This window comes from Typopeltis vanoorti, chromosome 9 (genome assembly GCF_054136105.1).
Source record: "Typopeltis vanoorti isolate ZY-2024b chromosome 9, IOZ_Tvanoo_1.0, whole genome shotgun sequence".
Lineage (NCBI taxonomy): Eukaryota > Metazoa > Arthropoda > Arachnida > Uropygi > Thelyphonidae > Typopeltis > Typopeltis vanoorti.
The window spans coordinates 114655000-114676327 of record NC_143557.1 but is presented as its reverse complement, the minus strand read 5'-3'; the positions used below and the strand labels follow the sequence as shown (position 1 = coordinate 114676327).

At 34.2% G+C, this 21328-nt stretch overlaps 1 protein-coding gene across 2 annotated transcripts; it reads right to left on the bottom strand.

Moving 5' to 3' along the window:
- Positions 1-2734: 2734 nt before the first annotated feature.
- Atg6 (Beclin-1-like Atg6) lies at positions 2735-17444 on the bottom strand. 2 transcript variants are annotated; one of them, XM_090397808.1, is made up of 2 exons: positions 17357-17444; positions 2735-4328 (listed from the first exon to the last, which is right to left on the bottom strand). In XM_090397808.1, exon 2 carries the CDS (start codon positions 4251-4253, stop codon positions 2934-2936), a length of 1320 nt encoding a protein of 439 aa, XP_090253934.1. In that variant the 5' UTR covers positions 4254-4328; positions 17357-17444; the 3' UTR covers positions 2735-2933. The 2 variants fall into 2 exon arrangements, with proteins under 2 accessions (XP_090253934.1, XP_090253935.1); XM_090397809.1 differs by having other exon boundaries at positions 17282-17362.
- Positions 17445-21328: the final 3884 nt, after the last annotated feature.

The window sequence follows — 21328 nt, the reverse complement described above, 5'->3', positions numbered from 1 at the left end:
ACAGACAGGTTAGGCATGCACTAAACCTCCCGGACACCAGTGCCGATCATATTGCACCCGCATCACCTGTTGAATTATATGATATTATTAAAAAACTTAAGAACAATAAAGCTCCTGGACCAGACAGCATCTCAAACAGGGTGATCAAGCTGCTGCCTCGAAAAGCTATAGTGCATCTGACCAATATAATAAATGCAATCTTAAGACTTCACTATTTTCCTTCCACCTGGAAAATGGCTGATGTGATTCCTATACATAAGCCAGGCAAAGACCCACACTTACCGCAGAATTATCGTCCAATCAGTCTCATCTCCAATCTGGGTAAGGTCGCAGAGAAGGTCATCCTCTCACGACTCCAAACCTCAGTAAATGACCTAGACATCCTCCCTAAAGAACAGTTTGGATTTCGACAACACCATAGTACTACGCAGCAAATCCACAGAATTGTGGAATATATCACCACCAGCTACAACTGGCACCAGTGCACAGGTGCGGTATTCCTAGACCTATCTAAAGCATTTGACAAAATCTGGCATTTTGGACTCCTGCACAAACTTATCTCAGCCGGTATCTCACTAAAAATGGTTCATCTAATCCGTTCATATCTTCAGAATAGATCAATGCAAGTTAAAATTAACGGTTCTACATCGTCCCAGCGCCATATCTTTGCTGGAGTGCCGCAGGGATCTCTACTGGCTCCATTGCTGTTTTCTGTATACATGTCAGACATCCCACACAATCCGATGACTTCCATTTTAGCACTGTATGCGGACGATACGGCAATACTAACCAGATCTCTCAGACCCCACTTCGTTACTAGAAAGCTTCAAGAAAATCTTCTAAAGCTGGAGGGTTGGTTCTCCATGTGGAGATTGGAAGTCAATCCCCTGAAAAGCTCAGCGGTTCTCTTCTCAAAAAGGCCAATGTCTCCTGCTGGAGATGTGTTACTATTCAATACTAAAATTCCCTGGCAGAAAGAAACAAATTACCTGGGTGTGATTCTCGACAAAAAGCTATCTTTCAACCAACATATCAAGTCTGCATGTGCAAAAGCATCTAAAGCCATAGCTCAGATCTACCCGCTAATTAATAGAAATAGCAAACTCAGCAACAGAATCAAATTGCAGCTATACCAGATGTCGATTCGTCCTATAATCACCTATGCCTCTCCAGCCTGGAGCCACACCTCTAATACTAACATTATTAAGATACAGCGAGTGCAGAACAAGTGCTTGAGAATGATTTTGAACGCCCCGTGGTATGTTAGAAACAGCCAACTCCACAGAGACACAAATATTCCCTATATTCTCTCTTATCTACAATCCTTAGCTGCCAAATTTTTTCTAAAGACGTCCACACATCCCAACGATTTGGTTCAACAAGCTGCAGCATACGAGCCAACGGACATATTTAAATATAGAAGACCAAAAACTATATTAGCCTCCTATAGCGATACATAATCTCCATGCCCATTCAGGGCGAGCAAACCGCACGTAAATTTTACCCTCACTGTAACCACGACAGATAGCGGGGAATATGAAAAGCATCTTGCTTCACCCCTAAAGACATAAATGTCAATTGTCAATTGTCTGGTATTTCCACTTCTGGGCCTGGCTCCCACTGAAGAGACCTCAATAAAGGTCGAAACTAGTCTGGGTAGTGGCCCTTCCCTTAATGCATAACATTATACATATCCGCAAGGAGATGTGTTTTGCATTATGGGAGATACTGAGATAGGAGTGATGTTAGCTTGGTCCACCTTTGCTACGAATTGCCCAGTGTTGTACTACCTTACCCCAGTCCTGAAGATATATTCAGGCGCAAACTTTGTTTGCTCACACTTGGATAAAGAATTAAACTAAATTTATTCAAGTAATTAAAGCTATGAAGCTAGAGATATGTTAATTGCATTCTTGGAGATAATTCTGTTTTGAAAAAGATAATTTAAAAAAAAAAAGTTTCTGGGAAAGAAACTACCACTTCTATATAAGACAGCTAATGTACCAACTGAAAAAAAATCCTAAATCAGTATAATGATTTCAAGTCAGACAAGAAAATGTCATATCCCCATTATTGACAGATAATTACCAAAACAAGTGACAGGGAAACCAATATTTGAAATTCCTCTATCTGCATATTTTGCATTTATTCATCACGAATAGAGCCAATGTCTCTGAATAGTGATATGCAGCTGTGACTTGAGATATTGTATAACATGTAGAAATTGCATTTAAGGTGTATATTTCAGATGAGAGATGAATTTCATCATCTGGTATGAAACTATTCTTACTAGAGATCTGAAGTGGCTTGAAAAATTCATGTTTGATCTTCAGAGCAATACTTCCGGATCATACAACACTCAGCCTATTGTACTGTGTCCAATAGGTTTACATCTTTCGTAACAACTTGGAGCTGTGTCATAGTATAAGGATCTGCAAGGAATGGATATTAGAAGTGAATAAGAAATGGTTATGAGGTATGAAGGAACAAGTTTGAATCGAATGAAATATTAGCGAATTTAATTTTGTTTATTATTCTACTGTGGTGGTGATGTTGATACAAAAAAAAAAAGTTGTGTTCATAGAATTTGCATTTATACTACAGTGCAAGTTTTTGTAAAGTAGTTGTAATTTTTGTGAAAAATGATTGAATTGTTCATGTCTTTAAAATATAGTTCATTGAAACAACAATGTTAACTGTTCCTCTCTGAATGAGAACTAATAAGCCACTTGAGTAAAATTAAGGAGGTAAAACTTTATTGAAAACAATCACAGCAGATCAAGATATTTTAAATATATATACATATATATTATACACAGAAAAATGGCACTATTTATAATATAAAATCTGATGAATCAATAACAAACTGCAGATTTTATATTAACAAAGTGAAAACAAAGTTCAATTTAATAGGAACTAAAATGATCCCACATTCATCTATTAGTAAACTGAGATGATACCCATGCTAGTCCCCATTTCAGATTTGTTAACATGAATTTCAAAGCTTTGGTCCACTGTTCCTCTGAGTTAAATTGTATTTTTATGGAATATGTATTTCCTGAATTACTATCTTCTATTTTTCCTTTCTCCATCTTATAGGGAAGCCGAAACTCAGAGTCCCCCTTTTCAACTTCTTCCTTAAACTGCTGAAGGCAATCTAAAAATGCCACCATAGCTTGATCAAACTTAGTATCCCAGAAAAACTTAAAACCTCCTGATCCATATAATGGCAATTCCTTGGATTTGTCTTCCAAGGATTCTAAAAAAGAATGATTGCCATATGGTACAAGATGATATCTCTGAAAAGTAAGATTCATTTTTTTGGCTAATGAATAAAGTAAAAGCACAGTCTGACCCCATGCTGCATTAATCTCTGACCAATCTACTGGCACACTTGGTAGCCTTCCAAGTCTAAAACTGTTGATTGTTCCAAAATGGCCACTATGCCAAATGTGAAATGTTGCATTAAAGACGTTTGTCTTTTTCAATTTATCGAGTTGAGATTGTGCATAATGTAATTGATTTTCTACACTACGAAATTCATCTTCACATAACAAAAATTCTAGCTTAAGGTTACTGTATTCATGCCAATACCTTTCTTCTTCTATCTGTAACATTTGTTTCTTTTCTTCATGCTCTTTTATTTCTGCTTCTAACTGCTCCATCTGCATTTCTCCCTCCTGTAACTCATTCTGCAGATCCCTTTCCTCAGTTTTCAACCTTTCTAGCTCATCTTCCAATTTATCAAAATCTTCATCTTCTTCTTGTTCTGCTTTAAGACGTTCTAGAAACTGTTGATAATCCCTACATTCATCTTCAGCAATTTTAAGTTGCTGATCCATCTGATCAAGAAGATAATCTGTACATTCTTCACATAATGGATGATCAACATCTGACTGATCAGACATGATATCAAAAAGCCTTGCGCTAACTCGCAAATGATAAATAAAACTTTCTGATCCCAAAACATCGCCAACTAACATAAAACCATTGCCACTGTCTGTTAACCTTACAGGTAAAATCACCTTCCTAGAAACATCATAATCTTCTGTTTCACTTTTGTTATTCTGCAGACAGTGCACTGTTGAATCATTAGGTACATGTGAAAACAAAGGAGCAATGAGCTCTGCTTCTGTCTGTTCATCTATATATCCAAAAGAAGAGTCCAATTTCAAGGGCTGGCAGCATCTCTGACATACAAAATTTACATTTACACTTCTCTCTTTTGCATTTGATTTTCCAGGTGATGCCATAATAAATACTGTAGATCTAAATGGCAGTCTTAAAATAATATTATGGCACCTTTACTGTTACCTCCACAGTTTGAACTGAAAAGAGAAAAAAACAAAAAAAAAGTAGTAAGAAAATCAACATTCTGTACCATAAAAACACAGGGTATGAAACTTAACATTAATATCATTAACTGAATTACCACTCAGGTCAATCTCAATAAGATGACTATTTTTAGAGAAAGGAAGAGATCTGTCATTACAATTTATTAAAAAAACATTTCAAGGTACTGGGCAAATGCTGTTTCCATTAGTGTATTTCTGTCACTATCTAATATGTATTAAAAGCTATATATCAGGGGTTCCCAACCTTTTTGTTTCCTAGAGCACATTCTAAAATACCGGTAGGGCGACGGGCACCATCTATTTTTTCAAGCAAATTTTTTGAATTCGTTTGTTAAATGAATACATACAAAGTTTACAAATATTTCATTACTTAAAAGTTTACATTATATAAAAATTTAAATATATATATGTAAGTTAATGTGATCTTTGGCATTGCATTTCATTGGCCAGTGCTTCATAATTAGGAGAATATGATGATATTCCAGTTCTTAAACTGGAATGAACAACTTCAAATGCACGTCTACTTTACATTGTATGCGTTTAATACTTGTCTTGTGTCATTAACGCATGCGTCATATAGCATGCCATGAATTGTTGCGTGATTATTTCAAACTATACAACACACGGTCAAACAGCAGTGGGCACACACGACGGGCGCCATGGTGCAGGCAGGCATAGGGTTGGAACCCCTGCTATATATGATAATTTTTTTTTAATGTTTGAGGTATAACTGAAAATGTTATTAATGAAAGCATTTTTAAGATTAAAAAGCCTCAAACAAAAAAAATACCCAAAAGAAAAAAAAAAGTGGAAAATACATTCATGACATCTACATCGATTTCAACATCTGTATCCTCAAAGTGCCAACAAAATGATCAGCACCTGCTTAAAGATATACCAGAGCTGGTCCTCAATTCTTAACATCAATTTGAAGCACCGACAACAACTTTGACAGCTCCAACTAACCCATGTATAATTCCTTGTTGCTATAGTGGTAGAACGTGTGCATTCTGATATCTCATAAGGGAATGCTAAATTAATAACTCCCATTTTTTTTTTTTTGTATCTTTTGGCTACTCAAAACTTTTCTTGCATTTATTTAAAATCAACATTACTCTCTATCTGTGGTAATTACTCCGCCATCTCTGAATTTATCTCTGAAACATCAGAAATAAAAATTCACAAGTATCAGGAAATCAAGCAGTCCAACTAGTCAAATAGTAAACTCGACAAGAAATAATATTCTTATATAATTCTTTATCCAAGTGTAAGGAACGAAGTTTGCATGTGAAGTTATTGTCATGACTCAGCTACTTGTATATAGAGGCTACTGACTGATTTCATAGCAACTGCCTTAGCATCTAATAATGCAAACCACACTTCCTTTCAGACATGTATATTATTATTATTATTATTTGACACCTCCAGGGAATCCAAAGACTCATCGAGGGAGGGTACCTGCTCTACAGCTCTGTCTCCACTACCTGACTGCAACTACACCAACGCCATCTACTGCTGACCACGACTATTTCGAAAGACAATCACAAACATCCGCAGCCTTTTGGGTGGAGAGTGGATATGCTAACCACTCGGCCAGACTGGCTGGCAGACCCAGAAAGATACCAAGGTTGAATTAATGCAGAAGTCATATTTTCCATATATAAGCAGTAAAAAAAAAAGTGCATCCCCTTATTATTAAAAGACTAGAGATCAAAGATGGTTACTGAAAGTTTTTTTTTTTTTATTTGGTTACAGAAGTAAATTAAAGTGTTTAATTGATCTGCTCTCCAGGCAAAAGGCTGAGTTCAAATGCTGCCATAGGCATGGATGTTTGCTGTAGTTGGTGGATTGAGTGGTGGAGACGAAGAGTTGTAGAGTAGGTGCCCTCCATCAATGAGTCTTTGGACTCCTTGCCAAGTAATAATAATGAATGGGGATAGTGAACTGAAAGAGTGAAACCAGTATGAGCAGTAACCCTTCCCATAATGCACAGCAATATACACGTCTAAAATGAAGTATGCTTTGCATTATGGAATACTAAGGCAACTGATGTGAAGTCAACAGTCTCTATATGCAATTAGCCTAGTCGTAAAGATACTTCACATGAAAACCTTGTTTGCTTACACTTGAATCAAGGATTATACAAGAATATAATCTGTTAAGTTTGATTTACTTTATAACCAAGTGAAAACTTTATACAACCCAAATAGTGTAATCATCTTCCTCAAGGTCTTTAAACATTCAGAACTCCTGTTCCATAGACCAAGCTATACAACATGATAAAGTATTTTTTAGTAATAATGATGAAGCATAAATTGTCCACTTACCAATAGCAGATATTCTCACTATCCAATGTGCTACCTTTTCTTAATCCCATTCTCCTTCCGAATATACTTCTACAGATGTCACACCTCCTCTTGATAACTCAAGCCATAGCCTCAATTAGTTTTTCTAAGAAATACCCTGCCCTCCCACTAGCTTTACACCCATTCACTTTTAATTCAGTTCTTAAGAATTTTGATTCCTTCTGCACCAATTCCATTTCTCTTTCCAAGTATTCTACTGTCACCCAGCATCTCTATACTCAAGTGATTCATTATCACACACATTTCTAAATCTTGTATTTAGTATGGTTATTCACTAACATTTTCAATGGAATACAATAAATATACAACAGAAAACACGCAATTTGTAAACAAAATTAAAACAATTCCATTAACTTCTGTTTTTAAAACAGAGGTTAATTGAATTATTAGACTGCTGAAGAGCATACACATCCAATGAGTAATCAAAGTATGAACTAACTGGTGCACAATTGAAAGTGCAGAAGAACACACTCCATCTAAGAACAGCAATAATAAAATTTTATTTCTCAAAAGATATGTTAATATCACATCTCCAGATGTGGTAAAGAAAGAAATGCAAATACAGTAATCTAACCATTTATCTGAAGCTTCATTATCATAACAGCAAAAGTCTGATAACTGAAGGATCAGATAATTTAAATACAATTACATGGTGCTATACCATAAGTCAGTTGACATGCAAGGATCGGCTAATTAAAGGGTCGTTGTTTTGAAGGTTAGATAAACAGATTACCTGTAACATGATAATTTCCACATAGCATTTGGATTAGCATATAAAAAACTACCAACCTCACTGTATGAGTTGTTTATTCAACTTAAAATAGTGCTATGGTTCCATCAAAACTTCCAATTCATTGATAATTGATCAGAAGTAGATCGATTCACCCAAAGATACATCTGTGCATTACCAAGAAAAAGATATCATTCCCAGCTCAAACCTTATCACCAGGTGATTTAAGATATTCAAAATACCTTCCTCTTGTATTATCATAATATATACTTCCAGTATATATCATAATATATATATATATATATATATATATATATATATATATACACATATACACACACACACACACACTGGAAGTATATATTATGATATACTCCATGAAAGTTTACATCCTTACCAACTTCCTATGGACAGTTTTTCTCCAAAATAATCACCAATCAGAACTCCAATATAATCACATTTTATATTTCAGTCTTCCTCTAGGTTTTTTCTCCTATATTATGTCATTATGTAAATCTGGTCTCTCAAGTAGTACTTTCTCCTCAGATTGCTCAGTATCAACATACATACATAAAAAATACTTCTGCAAATACATGTGGATCATTCAAATTTTTTCCAGATAAAGCAGTTAAATTCATTTCCATTAACTCCCTTTTTTGTACACATCCATAACAGCTTTTTTTTTTTTTTGATTAATCCTAACATTCTTAGCTACTTGTAATTCAAATTTTGCTTTGCAATCTTTAACAAATTAGTTAATGTTTCAGATACTCTTTCCATAGCTTTTTCTTTGTGAGAGTTTCTGTGTTTTGACAATGCCCTTTGGTTGGAAAAACCTGTTTAGGGTGCAAGGAGCCTTTATCAGGTAACTGGAAGTGAGTTAGCCAGCCTCATATAGAGGTGGCAGAATTTTTCATCCTGCAAATGAGGAAAACTGGCCTAGTAGCCTCAATTACTTCAATCATAAATCCAGAAACCTATCTTTCAGTGTATTTCTTTAAGAACGTGATTATTCATCCAGCTGACTCCAGGTTTATTATAAAATTCTCCTCCTTAAAGCTTAAATATCTCTTTCATTATCAAATCTAAGTTCCAATCCTCCTTCACTAATTGATTCTCTTATGTTTCAGATAACTATCACAATGTTGATTCAGAAATTTAGTACTGGTTGTATTATGGCATAAAGAAGAAGTGAAAAGCTTAGCAACAGAAAATTGCATATCTTAGTTATCTATAAGACAAATCAAATACCTTAGTGTATGAAAAATATAAAACAGTATAACAAAGTAAATAGTAAGAGAAGGCAAATTAAATAGGAATATTGGAATAAATACTTCAAAAATTATGTGAATTTTATGGTATTCAAAGAATCTGCAGAATAATACAAACTCAAAAGAAAAAAAAAATTGAATGAAAGTATAAAATTAACAAATACTGGATTGAATAAATGACAAGATTTTCAAAATCTATATGCAGAAAAGAATAAAGATAATATAACCAAACGATGTTTGGTTATATTATCTTTATATAATATGAAGAGGATAACTTTTGAAATAACAGGAATAATATGAAAGGAAACAATTAGCAAAAGAACTGATATTCTAAATACAATATTTAAAGATAGAAAAATACCAAACGACTAGCAAAAGAATAATACCAATCTTCAAGAAAGGAGATGGTACATTCAGAGAACTACAGAGGGACAAATCGGCTGTGCACTTTTAATATACATTAAAGTTATGGATGAAATAACGCGATAATAATTTGAATTAATTAATTGATGAATAATAAGAATTTAAGAAAATGAGATCAACAACAGATGCCACTATTTATATTAAAGCAAATAATAGAGAAATTAAATACAATAAACCTCTTTACATGTGCTTTTATTGATTTAACAAAAGAATGGAAGTAGGTTATGTCTTAACTGCATTCTATCATGATAGAATACAGTTAAGACATAACCACATTAAAAATAAGAAAACTACCAAACTAGTTTCAGAAATAATTAAGAATATATACATAGATGAGTTCTATAATAAACACTCTGAAGAATTAAAATAACCAAATGAATTAGACAAGTTGACTCATCATCTCATCTTATTTAGTGATGGATGGAAAAATAAAAAAATAAAAAAGTGTAGAATACAAATATAAAATGAAAAATTAAGAATAAATGAATACGCTGATGATATCTCACTAGCAGAAAAAAGATCTATAAAGATTACTAAATACATTCAGTTATGTAGTAGAAAAGAAAAATATGAAGATATCAACAGAAAAAAAACATGACAACTGCTAGAGAATCCATAAGATGTAAATTAAAGATCAAATAGAAAATAATTAAACAGATTAGTAAAATAAAATGTTTAGGAGCAAACTATATAGAATAGTCTAGTTCTATTCAACTATTGTGTGATGCCTAGAATAACCTACGGCATCACACAAAACGAATTACAAACAAGCAATAAAAGCTAGTGGAACATCTAAAACAGCCTCATCTGGAAAAATGAGAAACAAGAAAAAGTTTTCAGACCAGTTTCATATTTTGTTTAATATTGGAGTAGCAACAATATTAAACAAAACTGAAATCAGATAGAAGAGAAACTGAAATACAGCCAAAGTAAGATACCAGATAGATAAAGAACTTTATACTACAGTGAAAGAGAAGCAAAGTAAAACTAAATAAAAGATGGCAAGGTGATGTTCAAAACAACAAGCATCTAGGCTTAATTATTATTATTACATAACACCTCCAAGGAGTCCAAAGACTCATCAAGGAGGCGCACCTACTCTACAACCACAGCAAACTCCAACTACCATCATCAGCTACACCAATGCCATCTACTGTCCACCACTAGTATTTTGTCTGTAAATTGAGTGTGTTCTCAAGGTCAATTTGTCTGTATGCAGGATGAAAAACTCTAGTTTCTGGGAGAAAATCCTACTACCTCCGTACGAGATCAGCTAACTCACCTTCAACTGAATAAAAAATCATATAAAGATTCCTCTCATCACAACAAGAACTGAACTTAGGCCTTTTCCAATCGAGAGGTGCAATGTACCATTGGTCTTCCAATTGTGCTATGCAGGCGCTTAATATAGAAGATTATAAACATTCTTATAAATATTATAATAAAATATTATTATAAAGAATATTATAAACATTCTTAGAGCTTATTTCAAAACAATTAAATGAGCATGAATAGACATTGATTAATTTACATTTCTACAGGCATGTTTCTGAGCCTTGGCAAAACACAGATTGGGAGTGCATTAATGTACTAACATGAAATTGTAGTACGAAGAGGAAGGAAAAAACAGCTGACAAGCTTCTGTGGAAATGTTTCATTGTATATTGACATATCACTTGAATATTTCTTACTTCAATTGCACTCTAGTTCATGACCTGCATAATCACACAGGTCATGAACTAGAGTGCCATCATACAACATGGTTAAAAATTAAATTAAGATATAACAAAATGATTAAACAATAACAAAATAATTAAATTTCCTATGGATAAACAGTCATTCTAATTTAAGTTTGGGGAGCTTAGAAATGCTTTAGCACTATTTAAGTGTGAGTAGACTCCAGGGTGCTCACACTTAAAATGAGACAGACAAAGAAATCCACTGCAGCTATCTCTGAAGTAATATCAAAGATCCTGAAAAGATACAGCTTAGTTCCTAATTCTTCCCTATTTACAACATCTGGTCATGCTCCACAAAAGATAAACAAGTCCCTCCCTCCCTCAGTGGTTTTTACCGGATTCAATGTTAGTGCCTCCGCTTGTACTTAGGACAAATATGATGTTCAGTCAAAAAAATGCAGGAACACCAATCACATCCACATTGCACCTGAAAAAAGCATGGACTGGACACCAACCACAATACCTCTGATGGAATACATAACCGTTACATTAGTGTTGGTTTATTAATTAAACTTAATATGGATATCTACATCATTTTTATTAGCATAGAATTTTTGCTCTAGTGACAAGGGCATGTTCAGTATGAGTTTCAAATTAAAGAACAGAAACTGGAAGATTCAATGATGGAAATGTATAACTACACATACATGATACAGAGACACTGTCTAAATACATTAAGATCTCAATAAAATAACTTTAACAAGAGATCATTAAAAGATCATTTCCCATAAAAGGGATAATTTCAGCATCACCTCTGTTTAGGTTCAGATGATGTTGAAAGGTTTCAACTTCCTTTATATAAGCATTCTATGAGATAATTACTTTTATAGAGACCCTTGCTCTCCTTCCAAAGAATTCAATGTCTGCTGGAGATAGCAAGTCGTGACTGTTCAAGGCTAATAGGATTTAATGTAGTCTAGATGTTCATCATGTTGCAATGCCACTAATTTGTCTGTTCAGCCAAAATATGATAACCCACACTAGCAAGGAATTTGACAGACTCCAGGGTGGGCCAAAAGAGAGAGCCAAAGCTGTCTCCAATGTAGGTAAAAATTTTAAATGCAGCAAAAATACTAAAAAATAACTAATATCCCCCTTTTTTTTATATATATATAAACATGAGACAAAAGGTGCCTCCATAGCACAATTGGAAGAATGATGGTACGTTGTGCTCTTAGATTGGAAAAGACCTGAGTATGATTTTCATTATGATGAGAAGAATCTTCATATGTGCTTTTTCAATTGAAGAGGAGTTAGCCGATCTTATATGGGAATAGCAAGGTTTTCACCTTCCAGAAAGTCGCATCTTCATCCCATGTGCATGCAAATCAGCTGTCAGAAGATAAACAATTCAGACAAAGAACGCTGTTGTTGTTCTTATTATTGAGGGGCAGTAGATGGCATGGGTAGTAGTTGTGTCTAGTGGGAGAATTAAGCAGTAGAAGAGATGGTGAGATGTGTGTATAGCAGGTTGGAGTAGTGTCTTCCTGCAATGAGTCCTTGGACTCCTTAGAGGTGTAACATGATAAACTGCTCTGGCTAATGCTACTCATCTGAAACAATTAGTTTAGAATGACAAATTTTGTTCTTCAGTAGATAAACATTGTGCAGTCTACTTCCATGCAAAACAGATAAGGTAAGTTAATATCTGATTTAGTCAAAAGTACTTTTATTAGTTCAATTTGATTCTTTGAAAGGAAGAAATGCTTCAAATCACATCACAGCACAGCAGTAAATGTTAGCATTTATTATTACTAAAAATAATAAATGTTTATTCAGTATCGTTTGAAAGGCATAATTTTCATCACTTAGTCTTCATAACCAACATTCCAGATTCCTGATATTGTCTTAATCACTCATCTCTGCATCTTCTCAAATGTTGCCACATCACAATGAAAACCAGGTGACCAAATCTGAGCAAAAGTCCAAGTGTGGTCTGACCAGTACTTCATAGTTTGTTGCAACTGTATGCAACAAAGGAAAAGATGAACTTCCTTGATCTGCAGTGTAAATGGGTAGCATGACCATTCATGAAAAACATTTTTTCAATGTGTGTAGTAAGTAGTGATAATTCCATCCTAATTTTTTTCAATCAATATATTTACTGACTAATACACCATGCAGCTTGCCAAATAATGTTCTGTTGTTTATAATAGTGATACAAAATTATTACATAGTAAAAATTGTAATATCCTTTGAGTAAGTTTGTTGTTAATATGCATTACTTATAAACTTTTTTTTTTTTTTAATGTAATCCCCACCAAAGAAAGATCATAAAACTAATACAGTACTTATGTGAGTTGGCTAATGGCTGGCCAGATAATCTAAAAACTCTGCCACAAAACTAAACATAAAACTTTTTTTATTAGTCCATTCAGGCATCCAATAAATAGGGAGTGAGAGATTCACTCAACAGCAAACTTATCATCTTCTTCAAGTGTCATCCCCTAAAAGGAGGTTGGCAACCATGTTACAGAACCTTTTTCTTTCTTTTGCTGCTCTGGAACATTTATGGTAATTCAAGCAAGTCCAGTCCTTAATGTCTTCAAACCACATTCTCCTGGGTCTACCTCTCCCTCTTTTTCCATCCAATTTCCCTTCTAATATTAATTCCTGAATGCCTTCTTGTCTAGTTAGATGTCCAAAATATTTAAGTTTTCACTCTTTAATTATTTTCATTAATGTTCTTTTCATTTTTGCTTTCTTTTAAAACATCTTCGTTTTTCATTTTCTCTGTCCATGATATTTTCAACATTCTTCTGATGGTCCACATTTCGAAAGCTTCTAATTTTTTCTCTGCTTCTTTATTTAGAGTCCAAGTTTCACAGTTGTAGAGAAGGCTTGACCAGATATAGCATTTTATTAATCTTTTTCTTGTGTCTATATTAATGTCTCTGGATGTTAGAACAGTTTTCATATCAGTAAAGGCTTTTCTTGCTATCTCTATTCTTCTTTTTATTTCTTTAAGGGAATTTCCTCTGTCTGTAAACATTTGTCCCAAATATATAAAAGCTGAACCAGTTCAATTTTCTTTTTGTTAACAGTTATGTTTAGTTTCTTATTTATTGATTCTTTTGATATAATCATGCACTTTGTTTTCTTTAGGTTAATGAACCTTAAAATCTTTAACACACTCCCTGTATTCACAACACATTCTCGTAGTGTTCCATTCAACTACAATTCTGCATATAAAAAAGTATCTACTTCTCACACTCTTCCTCAAAACATATGGTCTCTTGTTCTTCCTCTCTCACCTTCTGTTTATAATCCATTCTGTATTATTATTATAACAGTGTCTCCGTGGAGTCAAAAGACTCATCGTGGGAGACCCTACATTGACACACTAACCATTATTCACACAATACCTGTCATACTTTTTAAATTCTTTCAGAGATAAAGTATCCACAACCACCTCTGGCAATGTATTCCACCCATTCACAAACCTCCAAGCAAAAAATCTAATACTAACACCCTTGTTAACAAACTCTTACACAATCTCAAAGGATGCCAAGCCCTCATTCTCTCCCTTCCTGCACTGGTATTAAAAAATGCCACCTATATCAATCCTATAAAATCCCTTTAATAATTTATATGACTTTATCATATCTCCTCTCCTATGTCTATCAGCTAGTTTTTGGAGCCCATGGACCTTCAATCTATCCGCGTAGGAAACATCCCACAGACTTGCAACAATCTTTGTAACTCTGAATCCTCACCTCTATTATATTCCTTTACCCTGCAACCTCTCTCTCTCTCTCTAACCAACATTCCAGACTCCTGATATTGCCTAGTCATTCATTCCTGCACCTTCTCCAATGTTTCCACATCAAAATCAAAACTAGGTGACCAAATCTAAGCACAATAATTCAAGTGTGATCTGATCAGTGCTTTACACAGTACAACCACTGCCTTATCCCTAGATGTCGGTGTACTCTATCATAGCAGCCATGCAATCTGCAGTCCTTTCAACACTTGCAATATGCTCTCCAAACTTCAGACCACTGCCAATCATCACCCCCTAGATCTTCCTGTTCCACCAAAACAGTACAGCCTTATATCTCTGCACTTCAAAGTACAATGTCACCTTGCAGTTAACAGTATTAAAGCTACAACATCATTCATCTGTCCAAGCAAAAGTCTATTTAAATCTTTAAGGAAATTAAGATCAACAGCTCGTTATAATTCTTCCCACCTTTGCATCATCAGCAAACAACTCAAAATCCCCAGTCAATCCAGATGAAATATTAAGAAACAAGTAAAATAGCAGGGACCCAAGAACAGATCTCTGGGGCACATTACTAGTCACCTTCCTTTTTTGTGACACTACTCCATCATACACAACTTGTATGATGGAGTACAACCAATCTCCAATCCATCTGACCAATCTATTATTCATTCCTAGTATCTTGCTGCTTCTACACCAACCTATCAAGAGGTAATCTAAGAATCTCACTATATGTGAATTCCTTTTATCCAACAGTTTTGTCACTATCATAAAATGCTAAAACAAGACCTAGTCTTCACACATTCATGTTGACCATCAACCGAATCCTATTATTCTATTCTTAACAAACCTGGATCTCCAATACTGACTACAACTGCTGGTCTAACTGGAAACTTCTATCCTAGAATTGTGTTTCTGAACTGGTGCTATTTTGCCTTCTTTCCATTCCTTAGGAACCTTTCTCATAGCAAGACTCATTAAAGAACCAGGTCATAGGCATAGATAACTGTTTTGCACATTCCTTAAAAATATGTGATGTCATCCATTCTCACAGCCTTATTAGCACCAACCCAATCAAGACCAGATACACCTCTGATTCTCCTAATATTGTCTCCCTTCTACATGCCACACCATCATTTACACGAGTATGATATGCACTAACATATCACTAACATAACATTAAATAACTCTATATCCTTTGAAATGATCACTCTGTTGACCTAATTATCCACAGATGTCACCCTGCCATTATTACTGTTCCTGGAGCTTGCCATATAGCAGAATTCCGTTTAATTATCTTTGGCCTGAATAGCCAATCTGCTCTCATACTGCACTTCATACTCTTGTGATCACTACTGACTGTCTTATACTTCCATAACTTTCTTTTCTTCAACACCTGGCTTGATTTTGCTGCTCATCCATTACATTCCTACTCTATTTATTCATTTAACTTTTAGTATGCAATTATGCATGACTTCCGTCAGATACTGCCTTATCAGTTTCCATACTCTGTTAACACATTTTCTGCATAACTCAGTAAGCCTGAATATTGATGCTAACTGACTACAGAGCTTCTCATAATCACCTATCTTATAATTCCACATATAGCCCTTTTCGAGGGAAACCTTTTCTTATTTCATCACTTCCCAAACAAGTATTGCATGATTGCTCTCACAATACTGGCAGTTGTAGCATTAACAACCAAAATTCATCTACCACCTAAATGCATTCACAACATCCATGCCCAACGTGATATTTGAGCTCACAGCTGGAGAGTAGATAGGCTACATGCAGCCAACCAGGTCTACATGCTTAAGCTACAAAAGTGTAAAATGACATTTGTGAGTGTGTATATAATGTTTACACAGCACAATGCAATGTAGTAAGGAGAAAATTGAGAAAAACAATATTATTAAATTTTATTTTCATTTAGATAATGTATTACTTCTCAAGACTGTCACACAAAAACACCTATCTGTAATGGTTTTCCTCTGTTTCCAAGAAAGATAGTAAATCAAAAGAATGTCTGACAATGTAGTGTGATTTTCAAAGATGTCCTTATTATTTGAGTTTTTGTATTTAAAATTTGGTACAGTACTTTGAAAAAAAAAAAAATGCATTTATAAATTTTCAAAAATTGACAAGTCCCACACAAATCTTTCAGTCACTAAACATCCTCACAAGGATGTATGTATAGAGTAAATAGCCAGATCATTTATGTTCTTCCTATTTGATATATTAAAATTTATCAAATTGATAAAATTTGATCAAATAAATATATGTGTATGTGTTAATTCATTACAAGTAAACTGAATTACACCTCTTTATCTAGATACTGATTTACTAATTTTATTATTATTATTATTATTACCGCGACTGTTGACAAAAACAACTGATCATTAATCAGAAAACTGGTTGCATAGAAATAGCTACGCAATGGAAAGAAACTCCCTAATATTCAGAAGTTTATAAAAGAAAAGAAAAAAAAAACATTTTTTTTATTATTATCAACCTCTCCCCCAAAATGCTCTCGCTGATATTTTTTTTTTTAATCAAACAAATCAAATAAAATTAGATAAAAATTCCATACATTTGTATAACAAGTATATTTGTAACAGGTTCTAAAACAAACAAAAGATTTACGATGATAAGCAAAACACCAGAGATAATTACTTTCAGGGTGAGTGGTATTTTAAAATGTTTGTGAAAACAAATCCTAACAAAACTTGCGTTTCCGCTGTAACTTACCACAACATAGCACATTGAACAAACCCCCATCTCAACTTACGCCCACTCACAAAAGCAGACAGTTTCGCATTTGCAACTTAACCAAAATAACAATAATAATCATCAATGCTACATAACAGATGGCACTCCTGTTTTTATAACAGTGAAGATAAAAATTCGATTCTATGTTAATATTATATTTTATTTTCCAAAATTCGCGTTAAGAGAGAGAGAGAGAGAGAGACTAAGTTTAAAAAAAGATATTTAGACTACAAATCAAGTTCCCTGGCACTTTGAGACTTAATAGCTACAGCAGTTCTGTAGCATACACTCTCCCATCACACTGTTATAAGTAAACTAAGGATATTGTACCTATATGTGTCCTTTGTTTGCAGTATATATTTGTTTCCATCTGGCTTTTCTCCTCAAAACATCTACAAAAGTAATCGGCTGAAGTAAAAACATGAAACTGAACTAGCCGATAGATCATTACCTTCAATCTTTTTTATTATACACCAGACATCATAAGAAGGAGTAAGAGTGTCACGATGATGATACTGAAAGAAGTATTTTGTATTCAGTAAGGTCATGTTAAACATACGTGCCCAAAATGTCAAAATTTGTGTGTTTATTGGTGCACATGTCACAAATAATGACAATTATTATAGGACACAACTGGATAATCAGGTGATAATATCGATGAAATTATTCTACAGAAGAAAGTTCTTATAGGTTCAGTTTTATCTGCAACCATAGAGATTTTTATGTGCATTTTATCGGCAAGTTCTGTGGTTATTCATTCTTTAGTGACATAAGCAGTTTTTTGTTTATCGTTCGTCTTGGCGGCAAATAAAAATTTGCAAGATTAGAATGATTTTTCTAGAGTACAGATAGTAGAAATGACTGAAGCAGGTGAACTAGTTGAATTATTGAATTATAATTTTTGCAAGAGTGTATCATCCAGGTGATGATGTTACAGTAATACATATGTCAGGAGTTAATTTGGAAGTAACTCATAGAGAGAGTCGAGGTACATAGAATCGAACTGAATCTGGATGTCAATACAACAATAGGATTGGAAAGGATATCGGTTCGTGTATTACGAGAATGTGCTAGGGAATTGGGAGTCCTTTTGACTAGGTTGTTTCTTGCGTCTCAGCTCGTGTAGAGTCATAAAGGAATGGAAAGAAATAAAAATAGTTCCATTGCATAAAGGTACTCCTAAGACAGAAGTAACTAATTATGGCCCAATTAGTATTTCAGGAGAGGTAGTCAAAGTATTGGAGAAGTTGATTAAAAAACCCTCCCATGATGAACCCTTGAATTCACTTCTTGGAGGTGTACCATAATATTTTTTTAACATTTTATTATTTCTCAGATAAATTACATACATTATATGAACACAATTATGCATAACAGATACCTTCTCATACATGAAGATTTTTAAATAATATTAATAATAACAATAACTGTTTACGACGTATATTATTATAATATTCATAATGATGATTATTACAGATGTTTCTTTGCAATTTTACACTCTATATATACAATATCAATGGATATAATCACTCTATATTGCATACTTTTGTTACAGTTATTACATACATTTGATTACATATGATACATTACTTACATTTGTTTACATATGCTACTTACATTACACACATTTGTTTACATATAATACATACATTACATACTTTGGTTTACATGTGATATGCACATTACATGCATTTGGTTGCATATGATACATCTTGGATGAGAACTAATTTATCTGCTTTCATCCTCTAAGCTTATATGTAAGCTTATCTGAGGATGACACCAGTTGGTTATTATTTATTGGGTTTTTTGCTGTGTTGGGAAACTATGAAATCTATGATTGAGAAATTCGCGCGTATGTAAGCGCACGCACACACACATACACACGCACGCACGCACACGCACGCACACACACACAAACACACACACGCACGCACGCGCGCGCGCGCGCACACACACACACACACACACACACAATAACTTGGAATGTATTGATGCGTCGCTGAACTGTAGCCTGAACGAATATATTGTGTTTCATTAAGTTTGTATGGTATTTTTGGTGGATGTTTCTTTTTCATAGTATGTCCTTAGAGCTCTTTTCAGGCGATTCTAGTTTGTAAGGTTTCTGTGTTCAAAAGGTAATTTGTTTATCATGTCTGGGATGTAGCAGTTTCGTGTGGCCTTTCTGTGGTGATTATTGTATTTATATGTGATATAATTAGTTGTTTGAGGTCTTGTTATATGGTATGTATTTCTGACTTCCTGTAGTTGACATCGAAATAATGTTTTTAGCAAAGCTGCATAGTGACATAAATGTTTTACTGTCAATATTTTGTGTTCTGACATTGCAATGTATATAAGGTCGTTATTTTCTCTTTGTTCCCAAAAGTTTTATCAGTTTGTACTGTAGCGACATTAATCTATTTAATTTGTAGGATGCTTTCTGTGCAAAGGTTTCTATAGGGTATCTTAGTATATTTTGGCATAGTGCTTTGTATATTAGTGTTTTTAGGCACATGGGAACTATGTCTTTTAACCTGTAGAGTTTGCCACTTATTGTTCGGAGTTATTTGTGTAGCTGGTTTATGTGGCTATTTCAGTTCATATCTGCATCTAAGTAAATTCCAAGGTATCGTATTGTTTCAACCTGAGTGATTGTAGTGGTTTTGCTGTTCTGTGTGTTTTTTATGTTGGAAAGGGGATGTTGGCTGGTTATATATTTGTTATCAACTGGTCGCGTCAGTGGATTTCTGAATATCATAATTTTGTCTATTCTGAGTTTAAGTGTATGATGTTCTTCGTGAGCCAGTCTATGATCTGATTTATGTCATGTTGTATATTTATTTGGGCTATGCTTGCGTTATTATGGATGGATATTATTGCTGTATCGTCTGCATATTGGAATATCTTAACTTTGAGTAGTAGCTGATTAATATCGTTCATGTAAATGTTGAATAGAGTTGTGGGTAGTACAATTCCTGTGGTACTCCACAGGTTAACGGTAGCTCTCTGCTTCGGTTTAACCCGATACGTGTGATATGCTTTCTGTTTTGAAGGTAGTTTGTAAACCACCTGTGAAGAGGTTCGTCTATTCCAACATGCCTTAGCTTTTCTAACAAGGTTTGATGTGTGAGTGTATCGAATGCTTTAGTTGGATCAATAAAGACTACCATGGCAATTTTTTTTTTTGTCTAAGGCGGTATTAATTACGTCTGTAAAGTCTTCCAAGAGAGATGTTGTTCCCTTATTTTTCTGAAAACTATATTGTGTTTTAGGGATAATATGAAAGGTCTCTGTGTATACCGTGAGTTTCTTCAGTATGATCTGCACCATAATTTGATTGATAATTGGTAATGTTGATATGGATCTGTAATTGCTGATTAAATTTCATTTTCCATGTTTGTATATGGGTGTGATTATTGCGGTCTTTAGCATACTTGGTATCTGTCCTGTTTTAAATATTTTATTTATTAATTTTAGTAGGATAGGACTTAAACTAGCTGCATGTTGCTTTATACCTTTAGGTCTGATACCATCAATTCCTGGGCCTTTGTTTGGTTTGATTTGATGTATTGCAGAGAGAAGTGCTGCTTCTTTTATGGTTGGGAACCATAATGTCTGCTTTCATTGTGGTCCAAGTGGAGGATCACGTTTTGTGATTAGGGGAATATTTCTGTGCAGTTCTTGGATGGAGTCTGCAAAGTATTGGTTAAAGTCATTTGCTAGTTGTTGGATAGGTTTTGCGTCTTTCATGAAGTTGTGTTTTATGGTTTCGGAGGCGGTGGTGTTGGGAACAAAATCTAGCATCTCATTGATCAGATGCCAGGTTTGTTTCATGTCGTTTGTGCAGAGGTTAGTTTGTTTTTGCATTTCTGATTTGTGTTGTAAGGCGATTCCTTGTTATCTTATATTCAGTTTTCAAAGCTGTGTTATTTGGATATCGCTTTAATTCTT

Coding starts and splice junctions, on each gene's coding strand:
- Atg6 (XM_090397808.1), bottom strand. CDS start 4,253: ATGGCATCACCTGGAAAATCAAATGCAAAAGAGAGAAGTGTAAATGTA.